Source organism: Arvicanthis niloticus, chromosome 5 (assembly GCF_011762505.2).
Source record: "Arvicanthis niloticus isolate mArvNil1 chromosome 5, mArvNil1.pat.X, whole genome shotgun sequence".
Taxonomy (NCBI): Eukaryota; Metazoa; Chordata; class Mammalia; order Rodentia; family Muridae; genus Arvicanthis; species Arvicanthis niloticus.
The window spans coordinates 74,686,989-74,714,535 of NC_047662.1; the positions used below are offsets into that span (position 1 = coordinate 74,686,989).

A 27,547-nucleotide genomic window follows, 5' to 3' on the forward strand; every position below is an offset into this window, starting at 1 on the left:
AAGAGTGTTCCCTTTTCTTCACATCATCACCTGCATGTGCTGTCCCTTGAGATTTTGGTCTTAGCCATTCTAATTGGTGTAAGGTGGACTTTCGGGGGTCTTTTTGATTTGCCTTTCCATGATGACTAAGGATGTTTAGAATTTTTTTTTTAAGTGCTTCTTGGCCGTTCGAGATTCTTCTGTTGAGAATTCTTTGTTTAGTTCTGTACACCATTTGTAAATTGAGTTACTTAGTTTGTTGGAGGTTAACTTTGTGTGTTCTTTATATATATATTTAAATATTCGCCCTCTGTTGGATATAGTACAAGTGAAAATCTTTTCCTATTTGCTGGCTGCCATTTTGTGCTATTGACAGTATCTTTTGCCTTACAGAAGTTTTTCAGTTTCAAGAGATCACATTTATCAATTTTTTATCTTAAAGCCTGAGTCATTTGTGTTCTGTTCAGAAACACAACCAAGTTTTTGGTCCTTTACTAATGTATTTAAGGCTATTTCCCACTTTCTCTTCTATGAGATTTAGTGTATCTGATTTTATGTTGAGGTCCTTCATCCACTTGGACTTGAGTTTTGTGCAGTGTGATGAAATATGGATCTATTTGCATTCTTTTACATTCAGACATCCAGTTAGCCTAGCACCATTTATTGAAGATGGTCTCCCTTTTTCATTGTATGGTTTTCACTTTCTTTGCCAAAAATCAAGTATCTATACATTTTTGGGTTTATTTCTGGGTCTTCAATTTGATTCCATTGATCAAGGTGTCTGTTTCTGTACCATCACCATGTAGTTTCTCTCATTATTGTTCTATAGTACACTTGAGGACAGGGATTGTGATTCCTCCGGAGGTTCTTTTATTGTTCAGGATTGTATTGGTTATCCTGGGTTTTTTGTTTTTCCATACAAAGTTGAGAATTGCTCTTTCAAAGTCTGTAAAAAAAAAACTGTTGGGATCTTGATGGGGATTGCAATAAATTTGTAGATTACTTTTGGTAAAATGGTCATTTTCACTAATTAATCCTACTAATCCTGGAGCATGGGACATCCTCCACCTTTGGAGGTCTTTAATTTTTTTCTTCAGGGTCTTGTAGGTCTTGTCATACAGCTCTTTTACTTGCTTGGTTAGAGTTACACTGAGATATTTTATATTGTTTATGGCTATTGTACAAGATGTTGTTTTGTTAATTTGTCTGTTTATCATTTATATAAAGGGAAGTCTACTGATTTCTTTGAGATAATTTTGTATCCAGCAACTTTGCTGAAGCTGTTTATTAGCTGTAGAGTTTCTTGGTCAAATTTTGGGGCTCTTTCATATATACTATCCATATCATCTGTGAATAGTGATATCTTGCCTTCTTCCTGTACAATTTATATTCTCTTGACCTCCTTTTGTTTTCTTATTGTTCTAACTAGTGCTGTATTGAATAGACAGGGAGAGAGTGGGCAGCTTTGTCTTGTCCTTAATTTTAATGGGACAATTTTAATTTTGCTTCAAGTTTGTCTCCATTTAATTTGATGTTGGCTATTGACTTGCTGTATATTGCTTTTATTATGTTTAGCTGTGTGCCTTGAATCACTGATCTTTCCAAAACTTTTAACATGAAGGGGTGTTGGATTTTTCAACACCTAATGAGATGGTCATGTTATTTGTTTCAGTTTATTTATAGAGTGGATTACATGATGAATTTTCATATTTTGAACAATCTCTGCATTCCAGTGGCCCAACATTTTGTATGAGTGTGATGGTGCATTCTGGAGAGGCGTTATCCCCAGAGACTTCATCCCAGGATTGCTTCTTGCTGCTGATATGCTTTTTCCTGACATTATTTCATATACTAATGATTTCTTGGCATCAGCCCATTGGGCAAATTTCCTATAGATCAACAGGAAGATGAACTTTTATGAATTAATGCTGTTTAGATGAATTAATGACTTTATAGCATTACTGATTTGATTCAAATAAATTAGGAAGAACATTTAAGAAGGTGGTTTTAGTTGTTTTGCCAGAGAGATATAATAACATTAGAATCAAGAAGAGAATGAGCTCCCTCCTTATAAAACAGTAAGTAAAGGCTGCATAATAGGGAATATGATAAGCTTTTATAATTATGCTAATAAGATAAATAGGCTCACGATGAATTTATGATCAAGGAAAAAACATTCATTCTAGATCAGGTCCAAGAATGAATTCACAGGTATGTACTATGATAAAGTAAGGCCATGTAAAACTTAGAACTGAACTCACACAATGAAACATTGCTTTGAATTTACTATTAACATCTTTCTATAAATCTTTTGTGTAACATTTGATCTATGAGGTAATTTTATAAAAAATAAATTTGGCTCAGAAAATATAAAACAACCTGAAAGAAGAAATAAAATGTGGCTTGGGGCATAGCCTGATTTATTAAATATACACATTTGTATGTTTCTCTATATGTATGTACATAAATATATACCTACATATATATACATATATATATGTAGGTATATGTGTATGTATATAAATATGCATGAATACTTGTGTGGAGTTGCTGAGTCAGGTTGTTGTGCCTGTGTGTGTATGTGTTTATGTATGGATGTATGGTGTATGTGTCTTTGCATATCTATGTGTGTGCTTGAGTTCTCCCTTTCTTCTCTTTCTTATCTCTTTGCCTCATGAAGAGTTTACAAACTCCAAACTTCTAGCCTAGACAGTAAGGGTTCCCGGGACAGAGAGAAACTAAGCCTTTTTTTCTTAACCTTTCTTAGACCTCATTGCTATTGTAACACCTAGATGACTATCTCCTTCCTAGACCTGCCCAACACAGAAGTAATGTGTGAGCATTAGTGTCTGGTAGCCATAGGTTCAAGTCCTGACATGAATGTTAACAGGAATCATTCTTTATCCTCTTTAAGATGTATCTTCATTTTTCTTCACACAAATAGTGCCTGTCTCCTGTAATTTGGAAGAATGAATTGGAACACCACTCAGAAACCTCTTTGCATTATATTTGGCATTCTGAAAATGCTTAATAAATGTTTGTCATTATATTCACCAAATTTAAGGTCCTGCAAATTCTTGCCACAGAAGATCTCCCTTTCTTACTCATTCCTGAAATGAATTCAACTTACACGTCTAGCAACTTTTATCATTTGGTTCCTAAGAAGACTAATTGTATACTTTAGTTTCACCAACTAGAATATTATAATTCATTGTTCCTTCTAGTACATTTACTTCCAAAATATAGAGAGATTAGTGAATATTCTATATATATTTCCAACACATTTCCTTTAGAAGAAAATTCTTTAGGATAAGCCATAGAAGTGGTGTGTTATGCTTCTGAAATAGGCACAGTGCTGTGATGTGTAAGTATTCTGAAAATAAAGGTTATCTTTTTTATCAGAATTTTTTATTGCATATTTTATTTACATTTCAGATGTTATCCTCTTTCCCCATTGCCTCTCTCAGAAACCCCATAACCCATTCTCCCTCCTCCTGCTTCTATGAGGATGTGCCCCCACCCACTCCTACCTCCCAACCCTCGAATTCCTCTACACTAGGACATCCAGCCTTCATGGGACCAAGGATCTTCTCTCCCACCTATGCCCTACAAGACCATCGTCCCGTACATATACAGCTGGAGCCATCCCTCCCTATGGCTCCCAGGCTGGTGGTTTAGACCCTGGGAGCTCTGGTTGGTTGGTATTGTTGCTCTCCCCATAGGGCTGCAAACCCTTTCAGCTACTTCAGTTTTCTTTCTAACTCTTCCAATGGGAGCCCCATGATCAGTTCAATGGTTAGCTGTGAGCATCCACCTCTGTATATGTCAAAAGCTTTATAAGTTTGGTAATACTCAATAACAAGATGCCCATATAATCAGAAGTGTAACCCAATACCCAACCTAGATATATCAACTATCTTTGACTGGCAGAGACACGTGAACATCTACCTCCATGCCACCCCCCCCATCACCTAGCCTCTCCTCTCTTTCTCTTCCTCCTCTCCTTACTCCTCCTCTTCCTCTCCTTACTCCTTCCACCTTATCTCCTCCTACATATACCCTTCCTGTTAAAATAAAACTTTTCTCTCAAAATACAGTTAAAGCATAACTATACCAATTTGTGTCAGTAAGTTACAAGATAGACCTAATACCCAGTCTGTCATTTTGTTGACTAACCAGAACCTCTGTCATCTCTCCTAACTAAAAGACTTAGTTCTGAACCTGGCTTTTTTCTTGGCTTTAGAATGAATGTCAGCTGAAAACCATCCTCTCAAATCTTTTCTCTCAAAGTAAATAGCTGGGATTGGCTATGAGACTATAAGTTTTCAACCCCATCAGAAATCCAGAATGACTGAGTTAACTGAAATTATGAGAAGCACAAAGCATAGCTTCTAAAACTTAGCCAATTTATAGAGACCGCTGAACACTTGGACAGTCCCTATACTACAAAATGTTGGAGCATCCAATCTTCAGCCTTCTGGCCCCAGGTTATCATTTTTAAAACTGAAATATGCTGCCACTTTAAGTAAACAAACATGTACTGTGAAAATCATAATAAAAAAACAAAAAAGGAAAAATTGTTTCAGGTATTACCTTATTACTAGAGACCCAGACCAAGAGAGAGAAAGAGAGAGAGAGAGAGAGAGAGAGAGAGAGAGAGAGAGAGAGAGAGAGCATTATGTAGTTCTTCATAATGATCATAGCACTGGCTATCCATGCTATTATCACCTAATATCTCTATGATTTGTACGAGATCTAAATTCCACCTAATTGTAGATTAGCACACCTGAGTTACCTGAATTTCAAGTTGGCAATGATTTCCAATCATGTTTACCTTTGATCCATTTATTTATGCTTCAATTCAAATCCCAGAAATGTGTAAGTCACTTAACCTCTTTGGACCCCGTTCCTACACACATAAAGGGAAAACCATATCTCCTTCCTATATTGTTGGGAAGATTAATTTGGTCAGTGTGTGCAATGTATAAATAGCACAGTGTCTGGTACAGTGTTATTCTATTTCAGTTTGGTTCTTTGATAATTATTACAGTAAAGATATTATTCTGAAGTGTTGGGACAAACAAAGGAGTAACATACATTGAGTTTCATCATCTTGAAGTCAGAAAAAGGAATCTTTTCAATAAATTTCATTATATGTAGAATCAATACTTCAAGCAAGATCCGTAAGAAAACAAAAAGCAAAAATAAAAAAAAATAGCTTATTAACCCCAAATTTATTTTCAAAAACTCATAAGGGTTAGGACTGTATTTGCATAATAAAACAAATAATTTTTCTAACTTCTGATCATTCATAGATAGCTATCTTGGAAAAATCTATACTACTGAGATGCTAAGTCATCATTTGTGGAACCCAGAAATGTTTCTCTGTAAGCTCAAGCTGCCTATTTACATTTCAATACTTGGGCTTCATGTGATTTTTCTTTTCTACAAACTACGGATGCTTTTCATCTTTAGATTTTCCCTCAAATTACCTGAGTTCATTGTTATGAATTTCCATGATTTTTCTTTCCAACTTCTGTGACTGCTTGGGAAAAATCTCAAACTCACTGATGTAATTCTCAGGATGCTCATCAGGATAGTAGTCACCAAACTCAGCTGTAACCATCAAAAAATGGAGAAAAAGAGAAATTTAAAACAATACAACCAGAGCACATATACACTGTCTTCCACCATTCAAATTAAGATAATACATTGAATTTACACAATGTAATACATTTGTACTTATGGGGAAATGACCAGTCTCATTTTCCAGAAACATATTTATGTTCACATCTCGCTATATGAGTGTGGGTGCTGGTTAACCCCTTTTGTGCCTCATTTTCTGTATCATAAAATTATTTAAATCATTGTTGTTTTTCAGTAGGGCACTCTTGGCACTTAGGATGCTGAATAATTTTATTCTTTCAGATTTCCTAACATTCACAGAACTTTTTAGCCACTAAATGTTAGTAGTTAAATCACTGTTATTGTTAATAATAACATCCTCCAGAGTTAGTCAAAGGTTACAAAATTTCAGTTATGTACAAGAGATACACTAAAGAGATCTGTTATGCTACATTGTGAGTATACTTATTAGAAGAATGTATACTATTTTTAAAACTCAGTAGAATAGATTTTGTGTTCACATAAAATTATATACAAAGGAGCTCATAACACACAGACACACACACACACACACACACATATGTATATATATATTCATATTCTAATTTGGTAACCATAAAATCCAAACATCAAAACCCCATGTTGTATATTATTCAAGGCTTTATCATAGACCTTTTACAGCTCTTTGAGGAACCTCCACTCTGATTTCCATAGTGGCTGCAGCAATTTACACTCCCACTAGCAGTGAGTTAAGTGTTCCCCCTGTTCCCCCTTCTCTAGAATTTGCAATCACCACTTTTTTTTTTTTTTTTTAAATCTTAGCCATTCTAATCATGTTAAAATGACATCTCAAAGTATTTGTCATTTAAATTTCCCTGCTGAATAGGGATGAGAGCTCCCCCTGGTGATTCTAATGTTTAGTAAGCATTGAAAAACATGATCAAGGTCTGGTTAGTCACACAGTACCACCAGCCATTTGCATTTCATATTCTCCAAACTCTTTATTTAGTTCCATACCATATTTAAAATTGGTTTATTAGTTTTCATTATGTTTTGTTTTTTTTTTAGTTCTTTGTATAGTGTGGATACAACACTTGGTTAAGTATGTAATTGCTAAACATATTTTCTTCTGTTCTGTTGGCTGCCTCTTCATTGAAATAATGATTTCCATTGTAATAAAGAAGATACTTAATTTAAAAGGCTTTCCTGTGTTTGTGCCTGTAAATTCAAACACATTCCATACTTTCTCCTCTGTTGGATTTTTTTTTTTTTTTTTTTTTTTAATTTCCTAGTAGGTAGGCTTTGAGAGCTCCTATGTTCAGTCTCTGTCCTGTGTGGAAGAGACCCTCCTCCTAGCTGACTACAGAAGGTAAGTTGCCTTTGTATCAAGATGTAGAACTCTCAGCTCCGCCAGCACCATGTTTTCCTGCAGGTTGGCGTGTTTCCTACTAGGATGATAATGGACTGAACCTCTGAAACTGTAAGCCATCCCCAATTAAATGTTTTCCTTTATAAAAGCTGGCATGGTCATGGTGCCTTTTCACAGCAATAAAACCCTAACTAAGACATCTTGTTTCTGATTTTAGTGGAAATCATTTGCAGTGCTCTTCATGTAGAATGATGTTAGCCCTGGTATTATTATAAATTGCCTTTATAATGTTAAGATGTTCCTTATTTTCTTATCATGAAGAGACATTGGATTTGTCAAAGAACTTTTCTGGATCTAGTGAGATGTCTGTTAGTGTATTTACTTCTTTGATATTATTAAAATTTATTTACTCTGTTGAACAATACTCAAAGGACTTGGATCAAGATGACTTGATCACGGTGTATTTTCTTTTGACATATTTTTGAATTATGTTGGGAGCATTTCATTCAGAATATTTGTGTTATATTCATCAACAGATATTGGTCTACATTTTCTCTTTTTGTTGAGTCTTTGCCGGGTTTGGTATTAAGGTAATATTGGCTTTATAAAATAATTTGCAAATGATTCTAAAGTTTCCATTTTCCAGACTACTTTGAGTAGAATTATTATTAGCTCTTTTTTGAAGTCTGGCTATAACCACCCTTGAGCATATATCCAATTAGACTCTGTATCCTACTGCATAGAAGATCACACATCCATGTTCATCTCTGCCTTATTCATAATATTCAGGCAATGGAAATAGGCTAGATCCCAGTCAACTAATGAATAAATAATGAAAATGTGTTTCAGATACAAAATAGAAAATTATTCGAGCTGTTAAGCAAAATGAAATTTGTATGTAAATGCGTAAATGGATTGAACTGGAAAGAGTAACTTGGAGTGTGACAATCCTGACTCACAAAGGCCAAATTTGCATGCTTACCCTAACACATAGATGTTAGCTTTTAGGTTTAGTATGTGTGTTTCATTTGGAATATTCATAGATTTAGACAAATAATATGAGGTTCTGGGGGAGAAGGAGATTGTTCAAGGATTGTAAAATAGAATATAATGCACAAAAGGGACATAGGGCAAAAATGAAATAGGAAGGATTAAGTAGGGTAGGGGTTGGAGGGCAGAGTAGTGAGAAAATGAGAAAGATCAGTTCAGTAGACGTCATTTTGAAAACACCATTGGGAAACATTACTTCTGTATCTCCTAATATATATGTTCTATATTGGTGGAAGATTACAACTAGACATTATATGCTATGAAATAAAACTCCCAGTACCAGATATGGGTTATCTCTTCTTTACGATATTGGCTAAAGGTGTCTCACAAACCTCTCCACAAACATTATAAGGTATTGGTTATCTCCAGAAGTGAGCAGTAAGAATCTATTGCTGAAAATATAATTGGTCAAATAGATAAAACTGGATTAACTTGATTATATTAAAATTAAAATATTACCCTTTATTAAGTGGCATTTTAGCCAAAGTAAAAACATGTCAAATTTAAGGAACATATTTGCAGAATATGGGGATCCCAATGGAGGAGTTAGAGAGAAGACTGAAGGAGCTGAAAGGGTTTGTAGCCCCATGAGGAGAGCAACAATACCAACCAACCAGAGCTCCCAGAGTTTAACCACCAGCCTGGGAGCATATAGGGAGGGACCCATGGCTCCAGATGTATATGTAGGGGAGCATGACCTTGTAGGTCATAGGTGGGAGAGGAGATCCTTGGTCTCCATGAAAGCTGGATGCCCCAGTATGGGGGAATTCAAGGGTAGGGAGGTGAGAGTGGGTAGGTGCGTGGGTGGGGGGCATATCCTCATAGAAACAGGAGGATGGGGGATGAGATATGGGGTTTCTGGGTGGGTGGGGAATGGGGAAAGAGAATAACATCTGAAATGTAAAGAAAATATCCAATAAAAATAATATAAAACATGTCAAATTTAAGGAACATAGTTGCAAAATCTGAAGCTTATGGGGCTGATATATAGAATCCCCACAAATTGGTAAGAAAATGGGTAGGATGATCAGTAGAAAAATGCTCAATATATATATAAACACACCACCTACAAATCCCCAAATGAATAGGAAGAGATGTTCAAACTTCTAATAACTAAAATACATAAGCAAATTAAAAATACCACTTTATGTGTATAAACTTCTAAAAAGTGGAAGATGGCAGTGAGGTGAGAAGATAGGAACATGTATGTACTTCTATAGATTATTGACACGTAGGTTTAGAAAGCAATATGGGAGTATTTAGGTAAATATTATGATTAATATATCCCTTTTCTAGGTATACACTCTAGACATATATCAGAATGGTATCTGTTGTTTGCATTGGCATTTATAATGTCAACCGTGATTATGAAAATTGAGAAGCAACTTGGATGTCCACTATTGGTGTGAATCCTGAGTAAAACACAGATGCAGCCTGTAAAACACTCTTTTGGGTTAGAAGCAATCGCCTCAAACAGTATTTTGGGCATAAAATAAAGAAATTAAATGAGTTCTATAGTCCTATTTAATTTATGAAGTGTAACAGGGTACAGCATGAAGTCATATCAACAGGTAAGAAAATGGTAAGAAAATGGGTAGGATGATCAGTAGAAAAATGCTTATGAAATGTAGAAAAATGGTTATGAAACTATAGGCAAAAAAATCTAGTTGTCTTTAGGTAATAAAATAGAGAATAGTGAAAACAACAAAAATCAATAAAAAACATGTAAGCTAAAATATGGGCTACGGAATGATGGATAACTAGTTTTCAGAAGTACACTTAATAGGCCCTTCACCTTTAGGCATTACCAGCAGCTGGGCATGGTCCCTAGCAGTGGGAAGTGGTGTAACCCGTTACCTATATTTACCATAAATGGTTGGACAGTATATCACTAATATAAAACTGGATCACCTCCAGTACATGTCTTCATTAGTTTTATGTCAATTTGACACAGGCTAGAGATGTTTGGAAAAAAGGACTCAATTGGGAAAATTTCCTTGTATAATTTTCTGTTAGTCAAGTCCATAGTGTATTTTCTTTACTAATGACTGATGTAGGTGGCCTTAGCTCACTGGGGTAGGGGGTAATGCTATGTCTAGGCAAGAGGTATCATAAAGCAGGCTGAGTAAGCTAAGAGGAGCAAGTTAAAGAGTTAAAGATGGAGTCAAAATGCAGCTCAGCTTGTTCTGCGCTTCGGGTCCTAGGAAACTACCTATCCACAAGATAGATATGATGAGAGATCAGGGTAGCGTGACCAAGCGCTGTGGGTACCAAGAACTAGAAATGGATTAGATAGAGTTTGAGAAGAGTTCAGGTCAACGCGCCCGTGTACCCTGGATACCAGAGAAAAATTGAATAGGGTCTTAAGAGAACAAAAAGATATTCCCCCTGACCATTTGTTGAACCTGTCACGGGAACTGAACACTAGACAGGTACTTTCTATAGATACTTAATCATGACTCCCCCCTCATTCCCCCTGGGCTGTGGCTTTTCCCTATAAAAAGCCCTTCCTCTTTCCGGAAGGGGTCGTACTTCATTGCTTGCCTCTGCGTAGGACAGGCTGGAAGTGCAACCTCAACGCATTGATTTGAAATATACCTCTTGCAGTTACATCAAGTTTGGTGTCTTTGCAGTTATTGGGGTGGCCGCGAGTTCCCAGGAACAGGGAAGGAGTTCCATCCTTCCTGTCAGGCCTTACTCAAGCAAGTAAGTAGCACTCCTCCATGGTTTCTGCTTTGTTACATGTCTTCACTCTCCCCTCTTTCTTGAAACTGACATGGAAGTGTAAGCTAAATAAACATGTTCATCCCCAAGTAGCTGATAGTCCGGGTCTTTTATCATAACAATAGAAATGCTATCTAAGAAATTGATACCAGGTCATGAGTAATGCTATTGAGACCTGACCATGTGATTTTGGGAAACATGTGGTGGCATTTGGTCTTTAGGTTGGAAAAACAACTGAGTGCTCAGAGCCCGGTGGGATTTTCTGAGGAAAGTAAGAATGTTGAGAACAATGTAGAGGACGGAGGTCTATCTGGTGGAGTTTCAGAGGCCTTTTAGCAATTATGGACATTCGAATGGAATTTTGAATTAAGAATTTGAATAATCAGCTATGATTGAGAAAAGACCATCATTATTCAGGTGAAATCTTTTTCGAAAATTTCCCCCAGGGTCATCACACAGAATTGGGTCATAAAGCAATCACTGTTGAACCTCCTGCTGGTTACATCCAGATGGTACTTGTTTTCAAGACATGAAAGGATCCTGGAGTAAGTCTGAGGGTTGGCACAGTGAAAGGACAGGAGAGACTATAGGTTTTATGTGTCACTTGCAGTAGAATCTCCAGGATTGAAGAGGTCATGGAAGGCTTGGCATCATGTGACATACTTACAGTCTCAGAAGAGAGTTGAGGAGAAATTGTTGCTGAAGGTACAGCCCAATCCTAGCAGAGACGCGGGCATTTTGGAGATGTCAGTATCACGGGCAGTGGCATCTCTGTAGAGCCACCCTGAGTATAAAGACAATCTATGTGTGCTGTAGATGGCGGCACTATAGAAATAGAATTCCAAAGCCTTTGTAGCCGAAAAGATAGTGAGTGGATCCCTGTGAGTGAGCACTCACCTTTTATATTGTCGAGTTTTGATTTGGCTTTGCTGTACCATGAATGTTCCTTCTTATGTTAATGTATTTCAGTACTTTTTAAAATTGTGTTTTATAGGAGCCTATAGTCAAGAGAATTGGAAATTTTAAAGAGAAATTTTAATTGGAAATTTTAATTGGAAATTTTAATTGGAGTTTTTACAGAGGCTGGATAATTTAGAGATTTTAGATATTTAAGAGAGACTTTCAACTTTAAAAGAAACTTTGAATGTTTTAAAGCAACTGAGACCTGGGAGTTGATAGACTCTCAAGACTCAAAGGTAGGGGCGTTAGATGAAATGCCTGACAGAAGGGAGTAGACAGTAGAGCCCGCCTCCAGCAGGAAGACAGGGCATCAAATGAGGGAGGGGGTTGCCATCCTACAATCAAAACTCTGACCCATAATTGTTCCTGCTTGAAAGAACTGCAGGGATGGAAATGGAGAGGACCTGAGGAAAAGAAGGTCCAGCGACAGGCCTAAAGTGGGATCCAGCTCAAGGGGAGGCCCCAAGGCCTGACACTGTTACTGAGGCTATGGAGAGCTCCTAAAAATGGACCTATCATGACTGTCTTCTGAAAGACCCAACAAGCAGCTGAAAGAGTCAGATGCAGATATTTTCACCCAACCAATGGACAGAAGCTGCTGACCCCTGTGGTTGAATTAGGGGAAAGCTAAAAGAAGCTGAGGAGGAGGGTGACCCTGTAAGAGGACCAGCAGTCTCAAATAATCTGGACCCCCAAAATCTCTCAAACACTGGATTACCAAAAAGGCAGCATATACTAGCTGATATGAGGGCCCCAACATATATATATATAGCAGAGGACTGTGGGTCTGTGTTCAATCAGAGATGATACATCTAACCCTCAAGAGACCAGGCCTCAGGGAGTATAGATGTCAGGTGGGGTGGAGGGTTAGGGGTGGGAACAGCCTAGTGGAGACAGGGGCATGGGTTTGAGTAAGGGGATGTGGAACAGTTCCAGGGTTGATGGGGGTGGGGGGAGGAATAAAATCTGGAGTGTAAATAAATAAAACAGCTTTTAAAATTAATTAATTAATAAATTGAGTCTTTTGCTTAACGTCCTAATATGAGCCTTCCCTCCTAGTACCTCCCTCCACAGATCCTTCCCCCTTCCTCATCCTGTTCTCTGAGAAGGGGGAGACTCCTGTGGAAACTGAACTTTTAAATACTTGAAGTTTTAAAGTTTTAAAAAGTACTACAACTTATACAGTAGAACCCAGAAGCTTAAAGAACTCATGATATTCATGTTTGAGAAAATAGCTAGGAAAATTGAATAAAGATTCAGTGAATAGATTTGTGAATTTGGTGGTCTTTCCATCTTCTATGGCTAGAAAAGCTGAGGAATTTATAGGAAATATATCCATATGTGATTTGAGTGACCATAATTATTTAAAATCTACTTCCTTGATATAGTTTTCCCCCTTGACATGTGTATCAGGCCTCATTGTTAACAACTGGAACTCAGAACATAGGAAGCCTATGTCACTGAAGAAAGTATCGTTAAATGACCATCTGTCTCCTTGAAAAAAAAAAAAAAAAAACTCGATACTCTACTTTTTGGGGTTTTGGAAGTCTTCACATGTGAACAGAAGCACTGTGAACACTGGACCTCAGTCATCTGCAAGGAAGAATGGCTTGGAAAGTAAAGAAATAAATTGGTTATTTTGTCTATTTTCCCATAGACAAAGACAGGATAGTTGTAGGTAGCACAGAGGTGAGGCACAGAATATAGATCTATAACCCATTGCAGTGGTAGGGGTGAGTGTGGTGGGCTAGACTCACCTTGAACGATACAAGCACCCAGATAGGCAGCATCAGAAAAGGAACACAGCAGTCGACCATGAAAAATGTCTCTTTTAATTTGCAAATATAAAAGATACCTGCAACACAAATGGAGAAAAAAAGCATCCTAAGTTTTAGTTTAAGCTTGGAAGTAAGAATGTACTCTGTTTAACGAACCACTAATGTCACACCTAGCTCAACACAGTATCTAAGACACACCAGGCTTCCCTTATGTTAAGACATGTAGAAAGAAGTGGAAAAGTTTCAGAATTTAGAAACCAGAAGTGTATATGAATTTTTAAATGTAAATAGTTTTCACCTTTTGCAGAAACAAAAACAACAACAAAAAAACCCCAAAACAAAACAAAACAACCCCCCCCACTGCCTAGCAGTCATCATTCCCACATAAGGAAAATTATAACTTATCATTCATATTCCAAGTTCTTTTTGAAACTTGTAATGAGGAACTGGGGTCAATTAGTTTAAGAAGGACACTCATTGTTCCCGAAGAACAGAGAACAGAGTCAGGGTTTTTCTGTGTGTTTCTCAGAAAAACCCTGACTAATACCTTCAGTGCTCAGTAATTTGCTTTTTACTCACTCTTACTTACTCATTTTAAAGACAGAGAAAAGAAATGGAAACGCAGAGAGGAAGATTTGTGTGCTAATGTCATAAATGTTTTGCTTGGTCCAGAACATGGGAGCATCCAGTGTTGGGGGCTACTTCACTGAAACTACAGGGATACAGTAAAAGATTCACTATACATTGTGCTAGCCATCAAGGTCGTAGGGACACAAGACAGGTACAAAAACCAACCTCTTTCCATTTTAGTACATAATTGTACTGAAGACGTAAAGTTCCTAGTAAGTTTATTGCCCAGTTTGAATTGACAGCCTAGAATGGATCCCTGCATTAAAGCCTGCAAACTTTAATGAGCACATTTGCTAACCAAAGATATTAAATGTTAAATTAAAATATTATGCTGATTCAGTAGCTAGGCAGGATACTTGTGTTTTCAGTAGCTACCTGGTGATGCTGTCATGAGCCATACTATAAATAATCTGGAGTGAACATGAAAATCACCTGGAGGGGGCACTCATCATAAACCACCACACAAGTGCAAATTAAAGGTACTTTGAGATTTAATTTTATCCCAGTCAGAATAGATAAGGTACAAAAAAGTAATGATGCTAGGTTTAATGTGGAAAATGAGGACTACTTATTCACTGGTGATGGCAGCAAACTGGCACAGTCACTACAGAAATCTGTGGAGGCTCCTAAAGAACTAAATACATCTAATACATGGTACACTACAGCTCTCTTGGATATATACTCCAAAGACCTAATATCCTACTACAGAGATACTTTCATAAATTTATCTATTGCTATACTGTTCACAATAGCCAGGAATGGAAACAGCCTAGATGTTTATGATGAATGAACAATAAAAAGATGGTGTATTTACATAATGGAATATTAATCCTTTATTATGATATTCACAAGTAAATGGATGTGGCTAGCCCAAAAAGATCACATTTTTTTCCACATGTAGACATTAGCCTAGAATCTTTAGATATATATATTTTTTCTTTTATTAGTGGGAGTAATCCACAGCAGTTAGAAAATTAAAGTGCTCATAGAAAGGGACTTTCAAGGGAGTTGTGATAAAATCATTGGTATGAAGAGCTGAAGGGGAATTATGGAACGAGAAGGGATAAAGAGGCCTGAGGAAGGGGAAGGAAGAGTATGACTTCCTCAAAATATTATATGGAAAAGTACTATTGTGGAAGCTTCATATAGTACATCTATACACACACATAAAAAGAGTTAAAGTGTAGGTATCCTGTAACAAGTCAACACCGCGCTTACTAACACTACAGGCTAACAAATACAAACTTCATTCTCAGAAGTGACAAGAGAGGTCACAAAGAACCCCTAAAATGCTGTTGCCAATGCTCTTGGATATGCTCCAGAATATGATAGTAAGAATCTGCTGCTGATGACACCATGTACATGAGTTTTAGAATATCGGGAAATCAAACTGTTACCTATCTGGAAACTTTTCTACTAGCTACCTTTTAAAATTCTTGGAAGAGTTGTGTAATCTACCAGAGGTCAGAATAAACATTAATTATAGCCAGCTATGCACTGAGTAAGACTAACTGGCCTAGCAAGACATGCCTACTGTAGAGATAGTGGCTTAAACAATGTACAAGGAACTATTTTATGATTATATTTAATGTCTGCTACCCAAGATGAACACATACTAGGTACCATTATGGGACAGAGAAACTAGCACTGGACAGATTACAGTCCCTAAGAGAGAAACCACTACTCCTACACTGCTAAATATATATTATATTAAACAAGCTCCTGTTGATTTATCATTACACCCACAATTTTAAGTACCTCTCAACTTTCATCAGAGAAAAATCTCTTTTATTCAGTAGATAATGAACATCACCATGATCCTTATTTGGCAAAGGTGAAAAGAATAAGAGACTGTAGACTATTCACTTCTAAATGGACTGTGTATATCACTCCTCTCTCTTCCAAAGATGACAGAGAATGTAAGAGCCAGATTTGGTGGAAGACTACAAAGAAACACTGTCTTTGGACACAGTAGAAAAACTATATATAAGAACTCAAAGTCATTTTGAGAAGATGCATAAGACTTGTTAGGTCCAAACAACTGTCAATTCCAGGACAGAAAGGGGACATTGATATGAAGAACAATCACCAGGCAAAGAGCTATTGACAATTGTTATCTGCTGGGAAAGGGTTATTATTATTTTTTTTCTAAGAAGGTAGCCCCTGATAATTCATCATGCTTTAGTGAAAGTCCATATTTCATAGCATATTTGGGAAGCACAATTGGTCTCAACAGGGAGAAAAAACCGCAAAATTGTGTGAGAGAGAAGTGGAGGAGCTTTGGGAATAGTTAGAGAAGGAAGGTTGGATGTGATGAAAATTCATTTACAAATTTATCAAAGAATTAAAAAATAAAATTAAAGAAAGTACAAATTCTATATGTTTCTAAATGGTAGCCTGAATTCAACTCATCAGCATCTGGGCCACCATCAAAATTGTATATAAATGTTCATGGTGGCATTATTCACTATAAATGAAAAGTATTAACAATTCAAATGTTCACTAAATAATGAATGGGTAAAACTAATGTGGTATGTAGATGCAATTTACTATGGTTTTGTATTATTTTATTATTTCATGAGACTTTCTCAATAACAACAGATTTATTTATTTAAGATTGTGACATATGTTCAAAGTTTCTTCAACAATTATTTACTCAGTATCAAGTGGTCAGTACTGAAAATATATATACAATTAACATTATATGAGCTGAGCGTACTATATTTAGGAGGATATATGTACAGACATATAGATATATGCATGCGTATATAACAATTCGTGAAAAAAAGAGGTCATGGGTCTGAGTGAGAGTACCAAGAAAGGGTGTAGAGAATGGCTTAGGTGAAGAAAAAAGAAGGGAAAAATGTCAGTACAGTACAATCTCAAAAGCAAAACAAAATAAAAGACAAAAAGTCTCATATATATATATGACAAAAATAACTCATTAAATTTTTATGTTTTTAATTGAAATACAATTATCTTACTTTCCCCTTTCCATCTCCTTTCTGCCCCTCCCTGATACCTTTTCTCCATGATCTCCCATAGCCCTCCTATTCTTACCATAATAGTATTTTTCTTTTATTATTATTGTTACACACATACATGCATACATACAATAATAATATGTATGTATGTATATATTTATGTATGTATTTTTCTAAGTATGCTGTTAGTACATTTAAGGAGTCTTTCAACTAAAAAAATTGTCTTGAAATTTTGGTGTATCCTTTTTTCATTGTTGGTGTTGTGCTTTTTTTTGTGAGTGAGTCTATTTTTCAATTATTGTTATTTGTGGTTTGGAGTAGTGTCAAAAGATATTATCTTGTTTTGGTTTTTGTTTTACTTTTATTTTTCTCTAACTCATTGTATTTTTACACTTGGGTCGATAATTTGAGCTAAGAAAAAAATTGATCAAATAAATTATAAATAAAATTCAAATTTTCAGTCTAAGTCAGGTTAGAGCTACATACTCTCCCATGATTTCACTGACATGCGATATCTGGAATATATGAATCTATAGATACAGAAAATAGACTAATAGTTGTCAGGGACTACTATAGAGAGACAGATTGTGACTGTTCTTGAATATTGTGTGTGTGTGTGTGTGTGTGTTTAATGTGATGGTGAAATATTTTGAAATTCAACAATGTCAATAGTTTTCTAACATTATGAATATGTCAGTGAAATTGATGTTTATTAAATTTATCCAATGAGGAGAATAAAGATTTAAAAATAACATTGTCTAATTATCTGTTACCTATTTTTCTCCACATTTAACATAGGAACACACCTATACATTTACACATACATATATACACACTCATATACATTCACACATGCATTTGCACATACAAAATCTGCCAAGACCTTCACTTTCCACATGTCAACAGTCAGAATGACATGTATTTGCCTTTCTTTAGGATCCAGACCTAAGCAGATTATTGTCAATTATAATTACACATGACAATCTGCATGCTACCAATTTAGAACCTCATCAAGATCAAGGTGCATGACAGCTTTTTGACCTATCAATCCAGGAGGCAGCCACCTGCAGTCCTGCTCAGCAATTTTTACCATGTTTGTCAGGGAAACAAAACTCTAGGATTAACTGAATATAAACTCAGCAGAGAGGAGGAGAGGGAAGAAGGGAGAGAGAGAGCTAGAGAGGAAAAATAAAAGTTTGAGAGGTCACAGATTTGAGCTAAGAAGAGTGTACAAGTGAAACAAAGTCTGCTTGATAGTTGTCATCTAGCAAGTGGAAAGCAAAACAGCTAACTGCTCTCTCTGCCAAGAAATCTTGTCCTTCCAGAAAATATTAGATCCAAAAGTCAGACTACAGCTGCTTTCCGCATTTGCCCACACCCAGAAGACAGTCATCTTCTGCTTACGGTTAGCACTCCACCGCCAAATGTTCCCAGGGAGCTTCCCTTTCATAACCATCGCTTTCTTGTACAAACATTACTTTCTCAATGACAGTGGTTATCTATAAAGTATCCCAAGACCATCAAGAATATGAGGAGCACAGTGCTGACTCCAAAGCCTGCTTCCTGGATGTGTTCTGATCTCAGTAATAGGAATGTCTAACCTATAAGATAGCAGAGGCTCTGCCTGAATGCAAGTGGTAGAGTAAATATGCAAAAAAGAAAAATACCTTGTGAGCTCTTCTTTTATCTTCAGGGGTTCATGTGGGTAGAATTTCACTCTAAAGCACATGGTGTATGGTGGATGAGCTGAAACGTCATAAAGAAAAGGCATGAGATAAGCGGCAAAAGGTCACAGACTCAAACACACACAGGAGCGTCAGCCATGAAAGAATCTAGCAGGGAAGGGAGGCATGTTGTAGGAAAGAAGCCAATAGAATGCCCAAGAAAATACCATGATGGTGACAAAAACAAAGAAAATGTTTAACAGGATACCCAGGGCAAATGTACAATACAAGCACCCAAGGCAAGAAGTCCATCATTCTACATCACGACTCACCTTTCCCCTTTCATCTCTCAAGATCACAGCTCCAAAGGAATATTTTCTCCTCTGATGCTTCCCACTCTCATGTAAAAGCTACCTGCCAAAGGCCCCATTCAGGTTTTGGATACATGGAAGAATTTTTATTGTATGAGGTGAAGAATTGCTTTATATGTGTGTTTTTAAATAAAAAAGATGATGTCTTTGAAGTACAATTGAGATTATTAAGAAGTCAACCATATATACACTTGAAGGGTTTTTTTTTTTTATTATTACCTATATATGAGGTTAGATGAAATTATAGTTTCTAATTCTTCCTTCAAGACAAGTAGGAGTTAATCATCACCAAGCGGCTGACAGTAGTTGAACTATTCAGGATGTAAAACAAATCTGTGTCATAGAAAGAAGCACCAGTTTTAAGTCTGACTATATAATGAAGAAAATTCATATAGAAAATAATTATTGCCATGATTTTATAGTTGGGCTGGTGGGATGGCTTGGCAAGTGAAGAAGCTGGTCCCTGAGTCTGATGACCTTAGTACACACACACACACATACACACACACACACACACACACACACACACACACATGTAAGCATGGCAGGGCAAATCTGTAACCTTGTACTGATGGGCAGATACTAGAGGTTCCTAAAGTTTCTGCCTAGTCAGCACAGCCAAATAGCATGCTTCAGGTTCAGAAGGTGAGTATAACTCCCAACTCCCAAAAAGGTAGAAAACAATGACAGAAGACAATGTTCTCCTCTGCAATCAAAAGTCATGCATATACACATCCATGTGCACTTACTATACATACCACAACCACAAATAAATACCATAATAGATAGTATATTTTCTTAAGAACTAGGAAAAATGGACACTTCTCATATGGCAATAGTGAAGCTTAGAAAAGTACAAGTGGGCCTCAAGTTATTCAGCGTTCATATCTAGAACATAAAATATTTATCATTGAACATTATCACTATTTGATTATTTGAAATCATATTTAAATTATGAAACTCTTTTTATTATAAAACATTTGTTGTTTTATTTTTAATTTTATTTTGAGGTTATAATTATATAAATTTTCCCTTTCCATTCTTTTCTATCCAAACAATTTATAAACAGAAAACCATTTTTACTAAAGAAGAACAATTAAACCAAAGGATAATTTTCTATATTTCTTCCTTATTATCTTTTATTAATGTTTTCTAAAAATTTAGATAAATACATAGAATGGTATCCAATAAACAGAATGATAGATTGGCCATCCTCCTTTAGTTTGTCTTTGCTCCTGACCTTTTACTATTTAAGATATTACCAAATGCCACCTCTTCTCTCACTATCAGCAATTTTTTACATTCTTCTTCAGCTTTTATGACTATATATGTATATATATATGCATATAGTCTCATATTTTATTTGTGGATAATAAAATATCTTTTATTTATTCTGTCAAAGTTAAATCAAACTGTGCATGTTTCTTTTATTTTTATTATGTAAGGCTGTATTTGTCCCTCTCTCTAGTAGGGTGTATATAATATTTATACAACTTCCCATAAACATCAATAACTCATGTTATGTGTAAATCCAAATTTACTCAGATATTTGTATTCAATTTTCACTTATGTTATTTTCAAATTTTTACAATTAAAATATTTTGTGGTATGTATTATTTTATATAAGTCATGATATACTTCAAAAGTGGAATGGCTGGGCCAATATGAACTGGAAAATGTCTTCAAAGATAGAGAAAATCAAGTTATCAGACTGGAAGCCAACTGCAGAAAAGGTGATCACAAATGCTTTTTTTTTTTTTTTTTTTTTTTTTTTTAAAGTAGGGCCATAATCTTCTATGATCTGAACTTATCATGCCCTATAATTGGGTGTAACACACATCTAAGTACATCACACACACAAATCAAAACTAGTAATCTGAAGTGGAAATTTCTTTGGAGACTAAGTTGTGTCATGTTATGTTTTTATGGAAGCTATCTTGTGAGAGGGCATGTGATATTTTTCTGGAAACTGTCTTGAGAGAGGATGTTTTGCTGAACTAGCCATGTGAGAGGATGTTTTGTTGAAAGAGACACACAAGAGGGCTTGTGATGTTTGCTGAAGCAGATGCTTGAGAGAGAGCATGATGTTTGGAAAGAGTGCAAATAGAACCCTACAGACAGTGAAAGGATGCTTTTGCATTGTTACCCCTTGCAATGCTTCACTGGTATTCATTAGCTATGCAACCTTTCGATGGACTTTCTTAGTCTTTGTTGGTCTTTGCTGAGTCGTCTCTGGTCCTCACTAGTCTTCACTTCATAGAGAGAAACTCACCAAAAAATTTCTCGTGGTATTCTGGCTGATTCTTGCCACTTCTACTAACCTGTGCCAATTTGGTGAAGCCTTGAGGTTTCTGCTGGATCGAGCTATTGCTAAGGAATTCCTGACAACAGAGATTGGAATCTCCCCACAGAACTACTTCTTAACAGGTTCACATCTCCTTGTCTTATTAACCTTCACTCTTCTTTACCTTTGTTCAGTGGGCTAAAGGGAGGTTGAAACGTTTAGGAAACTTAAATAAGATAAGCTTTGAAAAGTCTAAGCCTACAGTGATCTTACAAAGAGACACATAGCTCCGTAGTAAACATCTGAGTAGAGGAACACCTCCACTCAGTCACCCTTACTCTAACCCAAAGGCTGCCTCTGTCACCTAAGAATTCTGCTTTATTAGAAAACAGTGCTCCCAGTATTATGGTCTTTTCTCTTTTGAATTTTTTTAAAAAAATTATTTATTTTATGTGCATGACTAGCCTTTATATATGTATGTGCATCTCTTCTGTGCTGGTGCTTGCACAGGCCAGAAGAGGACATAGAATGCTCTGGACCTGGAGTCACAGACTATTTTTGCTGGTATGTGGATGCTAGGAAACTAACTTAGGTCTTCGAAAAAAGCAGCAAGAGCAAAAAGTGATGTGAACTACTGAGCCATCACTGTAGTGATGAAAAGACTTGAGCCCTGAAAAGACTTGAGCCTTTTCTAAAACAAATACCCATTTTTTTTTTAAATCTCCTTCTACTAAGATCCATTTGCAAGTGCTTCAAACAAAGTCTTTTCACAGTGGCTCTGTGCTACCTTAAACTCTGGGTCTTGATGATTTCTTTGTACTTTTTACATGTAAATATTAATTATTTTCATATGTGTTATAGCTTGTTGCAAACAAAAAGACTCTCCTATGTTCTGATATCTTCCTACATTTTGTGGATGTGAACACAGAAAAAACCTAACATTGTACTGATGATTTTTGCTACACCCGTTATCATAGATGAGATGACACTTGGCAATAGGAAAAAAAAAAGAGTAGGAACTACTTTTCAACATGCATTTTTAAAATTTTCTTCAATTGTCATGTAACCTGTCATATGTTACTAGTTTTGGACCAATATCATCTGTCCCATGTAGTTGACTATTAAAATAGAGTTTCTGCAATTCACTTTACTAGAGAAATAAAATGAGATTAAAAAATATAGCTATTTAACATTTTTTTTATTCAACAAGGAGATAAAGTGGAGCCACTTATATTTTCAAGTGTCTTGGGCACTGGCTTAGGGTGGGAAGGTAGCACTTGAGCTGTCTGTGTATACCAGCTGTATTACTGATGAACATAATCTTTCTAGGTGTCAAATGGCATCTGGCACTTACTGCTTGGAACATGTCCAAAGACTTCAATTTCCATCTAAATAAATATTTCTCCTGTTAAATACTGTCCTTGACAAGCCACCTAACTTTTCTGCTTCCTGTTTTGAATGATGGAACAATGTTAGCCAGCATGTTGAACCCAGAAGTACTTGGATTGATCTAGTGAGCTTTTGGCACATTTACATGGGGGCATTAGCTAAATCTAAGGTTTCCTTGTTAGGAAAAATACTCATCTAAGAAGAAACAAAACAGGAGGTAAAAATGAGAGTTAAAAGAAGGGGAAGAATAAATTTTGCTCACTTCATAAGCTGAAAAATATATTCTAAGCCATGCAATAGTGTGTGTGTGTGTGTGTGTGTGTGTGTGTGTGTGTGTGTGTGTTATTAAAACCAACACTGGGGACTGTTGGTTGTGGTCATTACCACTGAGAAGAAGCAGTGAAGGGAAGAATCTGAAACACCAATTTAAATGCCTGGGTCAGGCAAATGGTCTGGGCAATACTGGCTGACAAACTGATGCAAAGACTGATGACAGGTCAAGTGTCTCCTTAAGGCAGATCAGTGGCCACTTTTGCACCAAAAACTTTTCTTTTGGAAATCATTCTTTTCAGGAATGAATAGGACTTTTGTTATATATTTTCGCTTTCTTAAAAAAAAATGTATTCAATGCAGTTTGATTGTATTCTTGAAACCATTCCACTGAAATGTGAAGGAAGAGGGGGCTTTCTATTCTCTACACCCCCTTTAATACTGCACACAAAGTACTGTCTAAAACAATAAAGCAAATATGGGGAATTAAGGGATCACAAACAGGAAAAATATAAGCTAATCTATTTCTATTTGCAGAATACATGAAATTCTTATAAGACACCCCTAAATTCTGTCAGAAAACATATAGAAATAATAACCAAATTCACCAATGTTTCAATCAATAGGGGTTTTTTTTGGTTGTTTTGTTTTTGGTGAGTTTTTTTTGTTTGTTTGTTTTGTTTTGTTTTGTTTTGTTTTTTGAGACAGGGTTTCTCTGTGTAGTCCTGGCTGTCCTGGAACTCACTCTGTAGACCAAGCTGGCCTTGAACTCAGAAATTCACCTCTGGCTCCCAAGTGCTGGGATTAAAGGCATGAGCCACCACTGCCCGGCTCAATAGTTTTTCTATACAACAGCAATAAACATACTTAGAAAGAAGTCATCAACACTTCTACTCAGAATACCATCAAAGATTATCTAGAAGTGAACCTAGGTAAAGACACAACTTTAAAGCTCTGAAGAAAAACAAGACACTAGCAAATTGAAAAATAGCCCATGCTAATGGATTGGTAAGAGCTTCTATCATAAGAACATACAACTTCAGCCCCTAATATAAGACATAGATTTCAAAACTTATGCTAGAAACAAAGGCATCTTCCCTGGGAAAAATGTGTACCCACAGGGATAAAGATAAAATTAGACTGGAGTTTTATCACCTTGCACAAAAACTAACTCCAAGTGGATTAAACACATAAATGTGAGACTTGAAAGTGTTACAAGGGGACAGAGACAATGTTTGCAGGAAATACAGAACAGGATTTTCTGACCAGGACTCAATTTGCCCAAGATTTAAGGTTACCAGTTGACAAGTGTAATTTAATAACATTAAAAAGCTTCTGCATATCTAAGGAAACAAGCAAGTAAGTCAAATGGGTGAATTGAAATTCCACAGAATTAGAATCTTTGTCTTCTATGGATCACACTGTGGATTATACCCAGAATATATAAAGAACTCAAAACACAAGTCAAACAAAACAAAACAAAACAAAACAAAACAATCAATTAAAAAATAGGTCTGGTATTAGAATAGAGGATTTTTAAAACAGAAAAAAATGACTAAAAGTATCTTGAAAAATATTCACTGTTCCTAGGAATTATGAAAACATAAATTATAAGAACTTTGAGAATTCATCTTACTCTAACCCGAATGGTAAAGATCAGCAAACCAACTGAAAACAAGTGCTCAATGGGAGGTGGGCAAAAGTAAACACACATTCCCTGTTTGCCAGACTGAAAACAACTCCATTCACTCTAGGGATCAGTAGGAAGAATCCTCAAAAACCTAAAAAATATCCCACCATATAACCCAGGTATATCTTTCATTGTTATATGCCCAAAAGGCTTGACATTCTACTACACAAATACAAGCTCAGCCATATTCATTGCTGTGGGGAATGAAAAGAACATCATCTCCACCAATTAAATGGATAGTGAAAAAGTGGTACCTATGCACATCAGCATACTATGAAGTTGTGAAGAAAAATGGAATAATGGTTTTTGCATGTAATTGATGGAATGAGAAAGGATCATATTGGGTGTGGTAAATCACACTTAAGAAAACAATTGTTTCATGCTCTCTTTCATTTGGCTCCTAGCCCCAAATCTTCAGATGTAAGTGTATATGCTGGAATAATTATAGAAACCAGGACAGTAAAAAATATGGACCATTGTTAGGGTGTGTGTGTGTGTGTGTGTGTGTGTGTGTGTGTGTGTGTGCAATAGAGAGATCTCAGTTTTGTTTTTTATTTAGTAATTCTATTTCTATTTTCATATATTACATAGCAGGTATGCAAGAAAGCTGATGTGTAAAATAGAAAAGAAGCCTAAATAGTATTTTTGGTCTTTCAGAGTTTGTAGGACTTCCATTCTTGACATTCTGGTTTCCACAGTCTCCATTAAAAAAACGAGGTGTTATTCCACTGGGCTTGTCTTCATCCATTACTTTGTGGTTTTCACTTGCATCTTTTAGTATCCTTTTTTGTTCAGTACATTCAGAATTGTGATTAGTTTGTGTTGTAGGATTTGCCAGTCTGATCTATTTGGTTTTCTTTTTCATCTTGCACATTGATAAACATCTCTTTTATTAGATTGGGAAACTTTTATTTAATGATTGTGTTACCAATATTATCTGTGCCTTTGACTTGGGTTTCTTCTACTTCCTCTATTCCTATTATTAGTGGGTGTGGTCTTTTTATAGTGTCCCCTCTTCCCTGGGTGTTTTGTGCCTAATTTTGTTTATTTGTTTGTTTTTTTTTCTAGATTTACTATTTTTTCTTTGACTTAGCTATCCATTTCTTATACCTTGTTATTAACACCTGATACTAGCTCTTCAACTTATTTTAATCTGCTATCAAGGCTTAAGTCTGAGCTTTATTATTTTTTTCCTGAGCTTTGCAACTACATTTTTATTTCAGTTTGGCTTTTCCTTATCAATCATATTTTGTTGTTGAATTTTACTTTGTTATCTTGAATTGTTTTTGTCATTTCATTCAACTGTGTTTTCATAAAGGCATATATTAATATAAATTTTAAGGTCCTCAAACATATTAATAATTGCTATTTTGAAGTCCTTTTCATGTGCTTAAACATATTACAAAAGCAAATCGTCTTGTTCGTATTTGTGTTTTCTTGCAGGGACCAGCATCCAGAGTTACAGTGTTTGTAGTATTTTTTGGTGTAAAAATCTGGTCTTGCCTTTATTGGATGGGTGTTTGTTTCTTTGGTTGCTGTTGCCTCAGTCTGACAGGGTGTTGATCAGAAGAATGAAGAACACTCTGTATTTTAGAGTTCAGACTTCAGGGAACCCCAGGTCAGTGCAGTAAGTAGGGTAAGTTTAGGTTTGCAGGTAGCAGGAGAGATGACACTCAGATTTTCTTAAATATAACTTTCTATTTGGCCCCTCAAAAGATGAAAGAGATAGAACTAGTGGTACTCTGGCTGAGTCTGAAGTGGATGGGAGTGGGCTGAGAAAACAGGCTGAGTCAGGTCTGAGTGGCAAGTCTGAAAGTACTCTGGAGAGATCAGAATGGATGAGGCGAAAGAAGGCATAGATCACTAGCTGAGTCCCAGTCAAGTGTGGTCACTGTGGGTTTCTGGTAGGGAACAGTACAAAAAATACTTTTTTGATATATAAACATCACTTAGCCTAGTTACTTAATTCTTAAAAGGAAAATAATTTTCTATAATTACTTCATTGAAAAATGAAAAATATTATTAAAAATAAAAAACATCATCTCAGGAAAACACATATAAATTCATGATCAGTATCATATAATTTTGACTTAGTTAGAAAAAAGTCCCTCCTCCAATCTATAAACTAAGTTCATGCTTAGAGCTCATAGCTCTGAAATTTTGTAGGACACGTCTTATACCTGGAATAAGTTCTGTACTGCTTTTATCTGGAACTCTTTGAAGAAAGAAAAATAAGTGTAATTGATTTGTCAGGCCCTTCAAAAACATTACAAAGGACTCAGTATTATAAAACTTTAATGCCTATAGTGACACTGGCTTTCTAGGAGAGCCCAGCTAAGTGTTGAGTGATCCCAGTGTTTTCTATAGAACTGATTCTTTTTATCTGAAACAAATGACTCTCTCGGGCATTTGTTTTTATGGGAAATTTCAGAGTGACTGTTCCTGTCCTCTGTGCATCTGACATGAACAATGGCATAATAAAGTCATTCTTGCTGGATGCCATATAGAAATGACATGAATGCAGAGATATTTGTATATGTGCATGATAACACTTGAGCACATGGTGGAAAATCACTTATTCATTCAACATAAAGGTACTCCTAAAATATATGGGAATTAAGCAATCTCAGGGAGCAGAGGCTTCATCACTGCATGCTTTATTCTAGTTAAAAATCATTATCATTATTACTGGCATACTCAACAGCAGTGATCCATTCACGCCTGTAGAAATAACTACTGCATTATTTCTTCTTTGAAAGCACAAATGCTGCTTTCTCCGC

General features: G+C 36.0%; 1 protein-coding gene across 7 annotated transcripts in view; it reads right to left on the reverse strand.

Moving 5' to 3' along the window:
- Positions 1–27,547, reverse strand: part of Frmd3 (FERM domain containing 3) — a 185,033-nt gene that overhangs the window by 78,210 nt on the left and 79,276 nt on the right. For 6 of the 7 annotated variants that reach the window (XM_076934765.1, XM_076934766.1, XM_076934767.1 and 3 more), the window contains exons 4-6: positions 18,767–18,845; positions 13,465–13,562; positions 5,472–5,595 (exon numbers count right to left, since the gene is read on the reverse strand). In XM_076934765.1, the coding sequence (XP_076790880.1) occupies positions 5,472–5,595; positions 13,465–13,562; positions 18,767–18,845 (301 nt within the window). The remainder of the gene's footprint in view (positions 1–5,471; positions 5,596–13,464; positions 13,563–18,766; positions 18,846–27,547) is intronic. The other variant, XM_076934768.1, reaches the window with a different exon arrangement.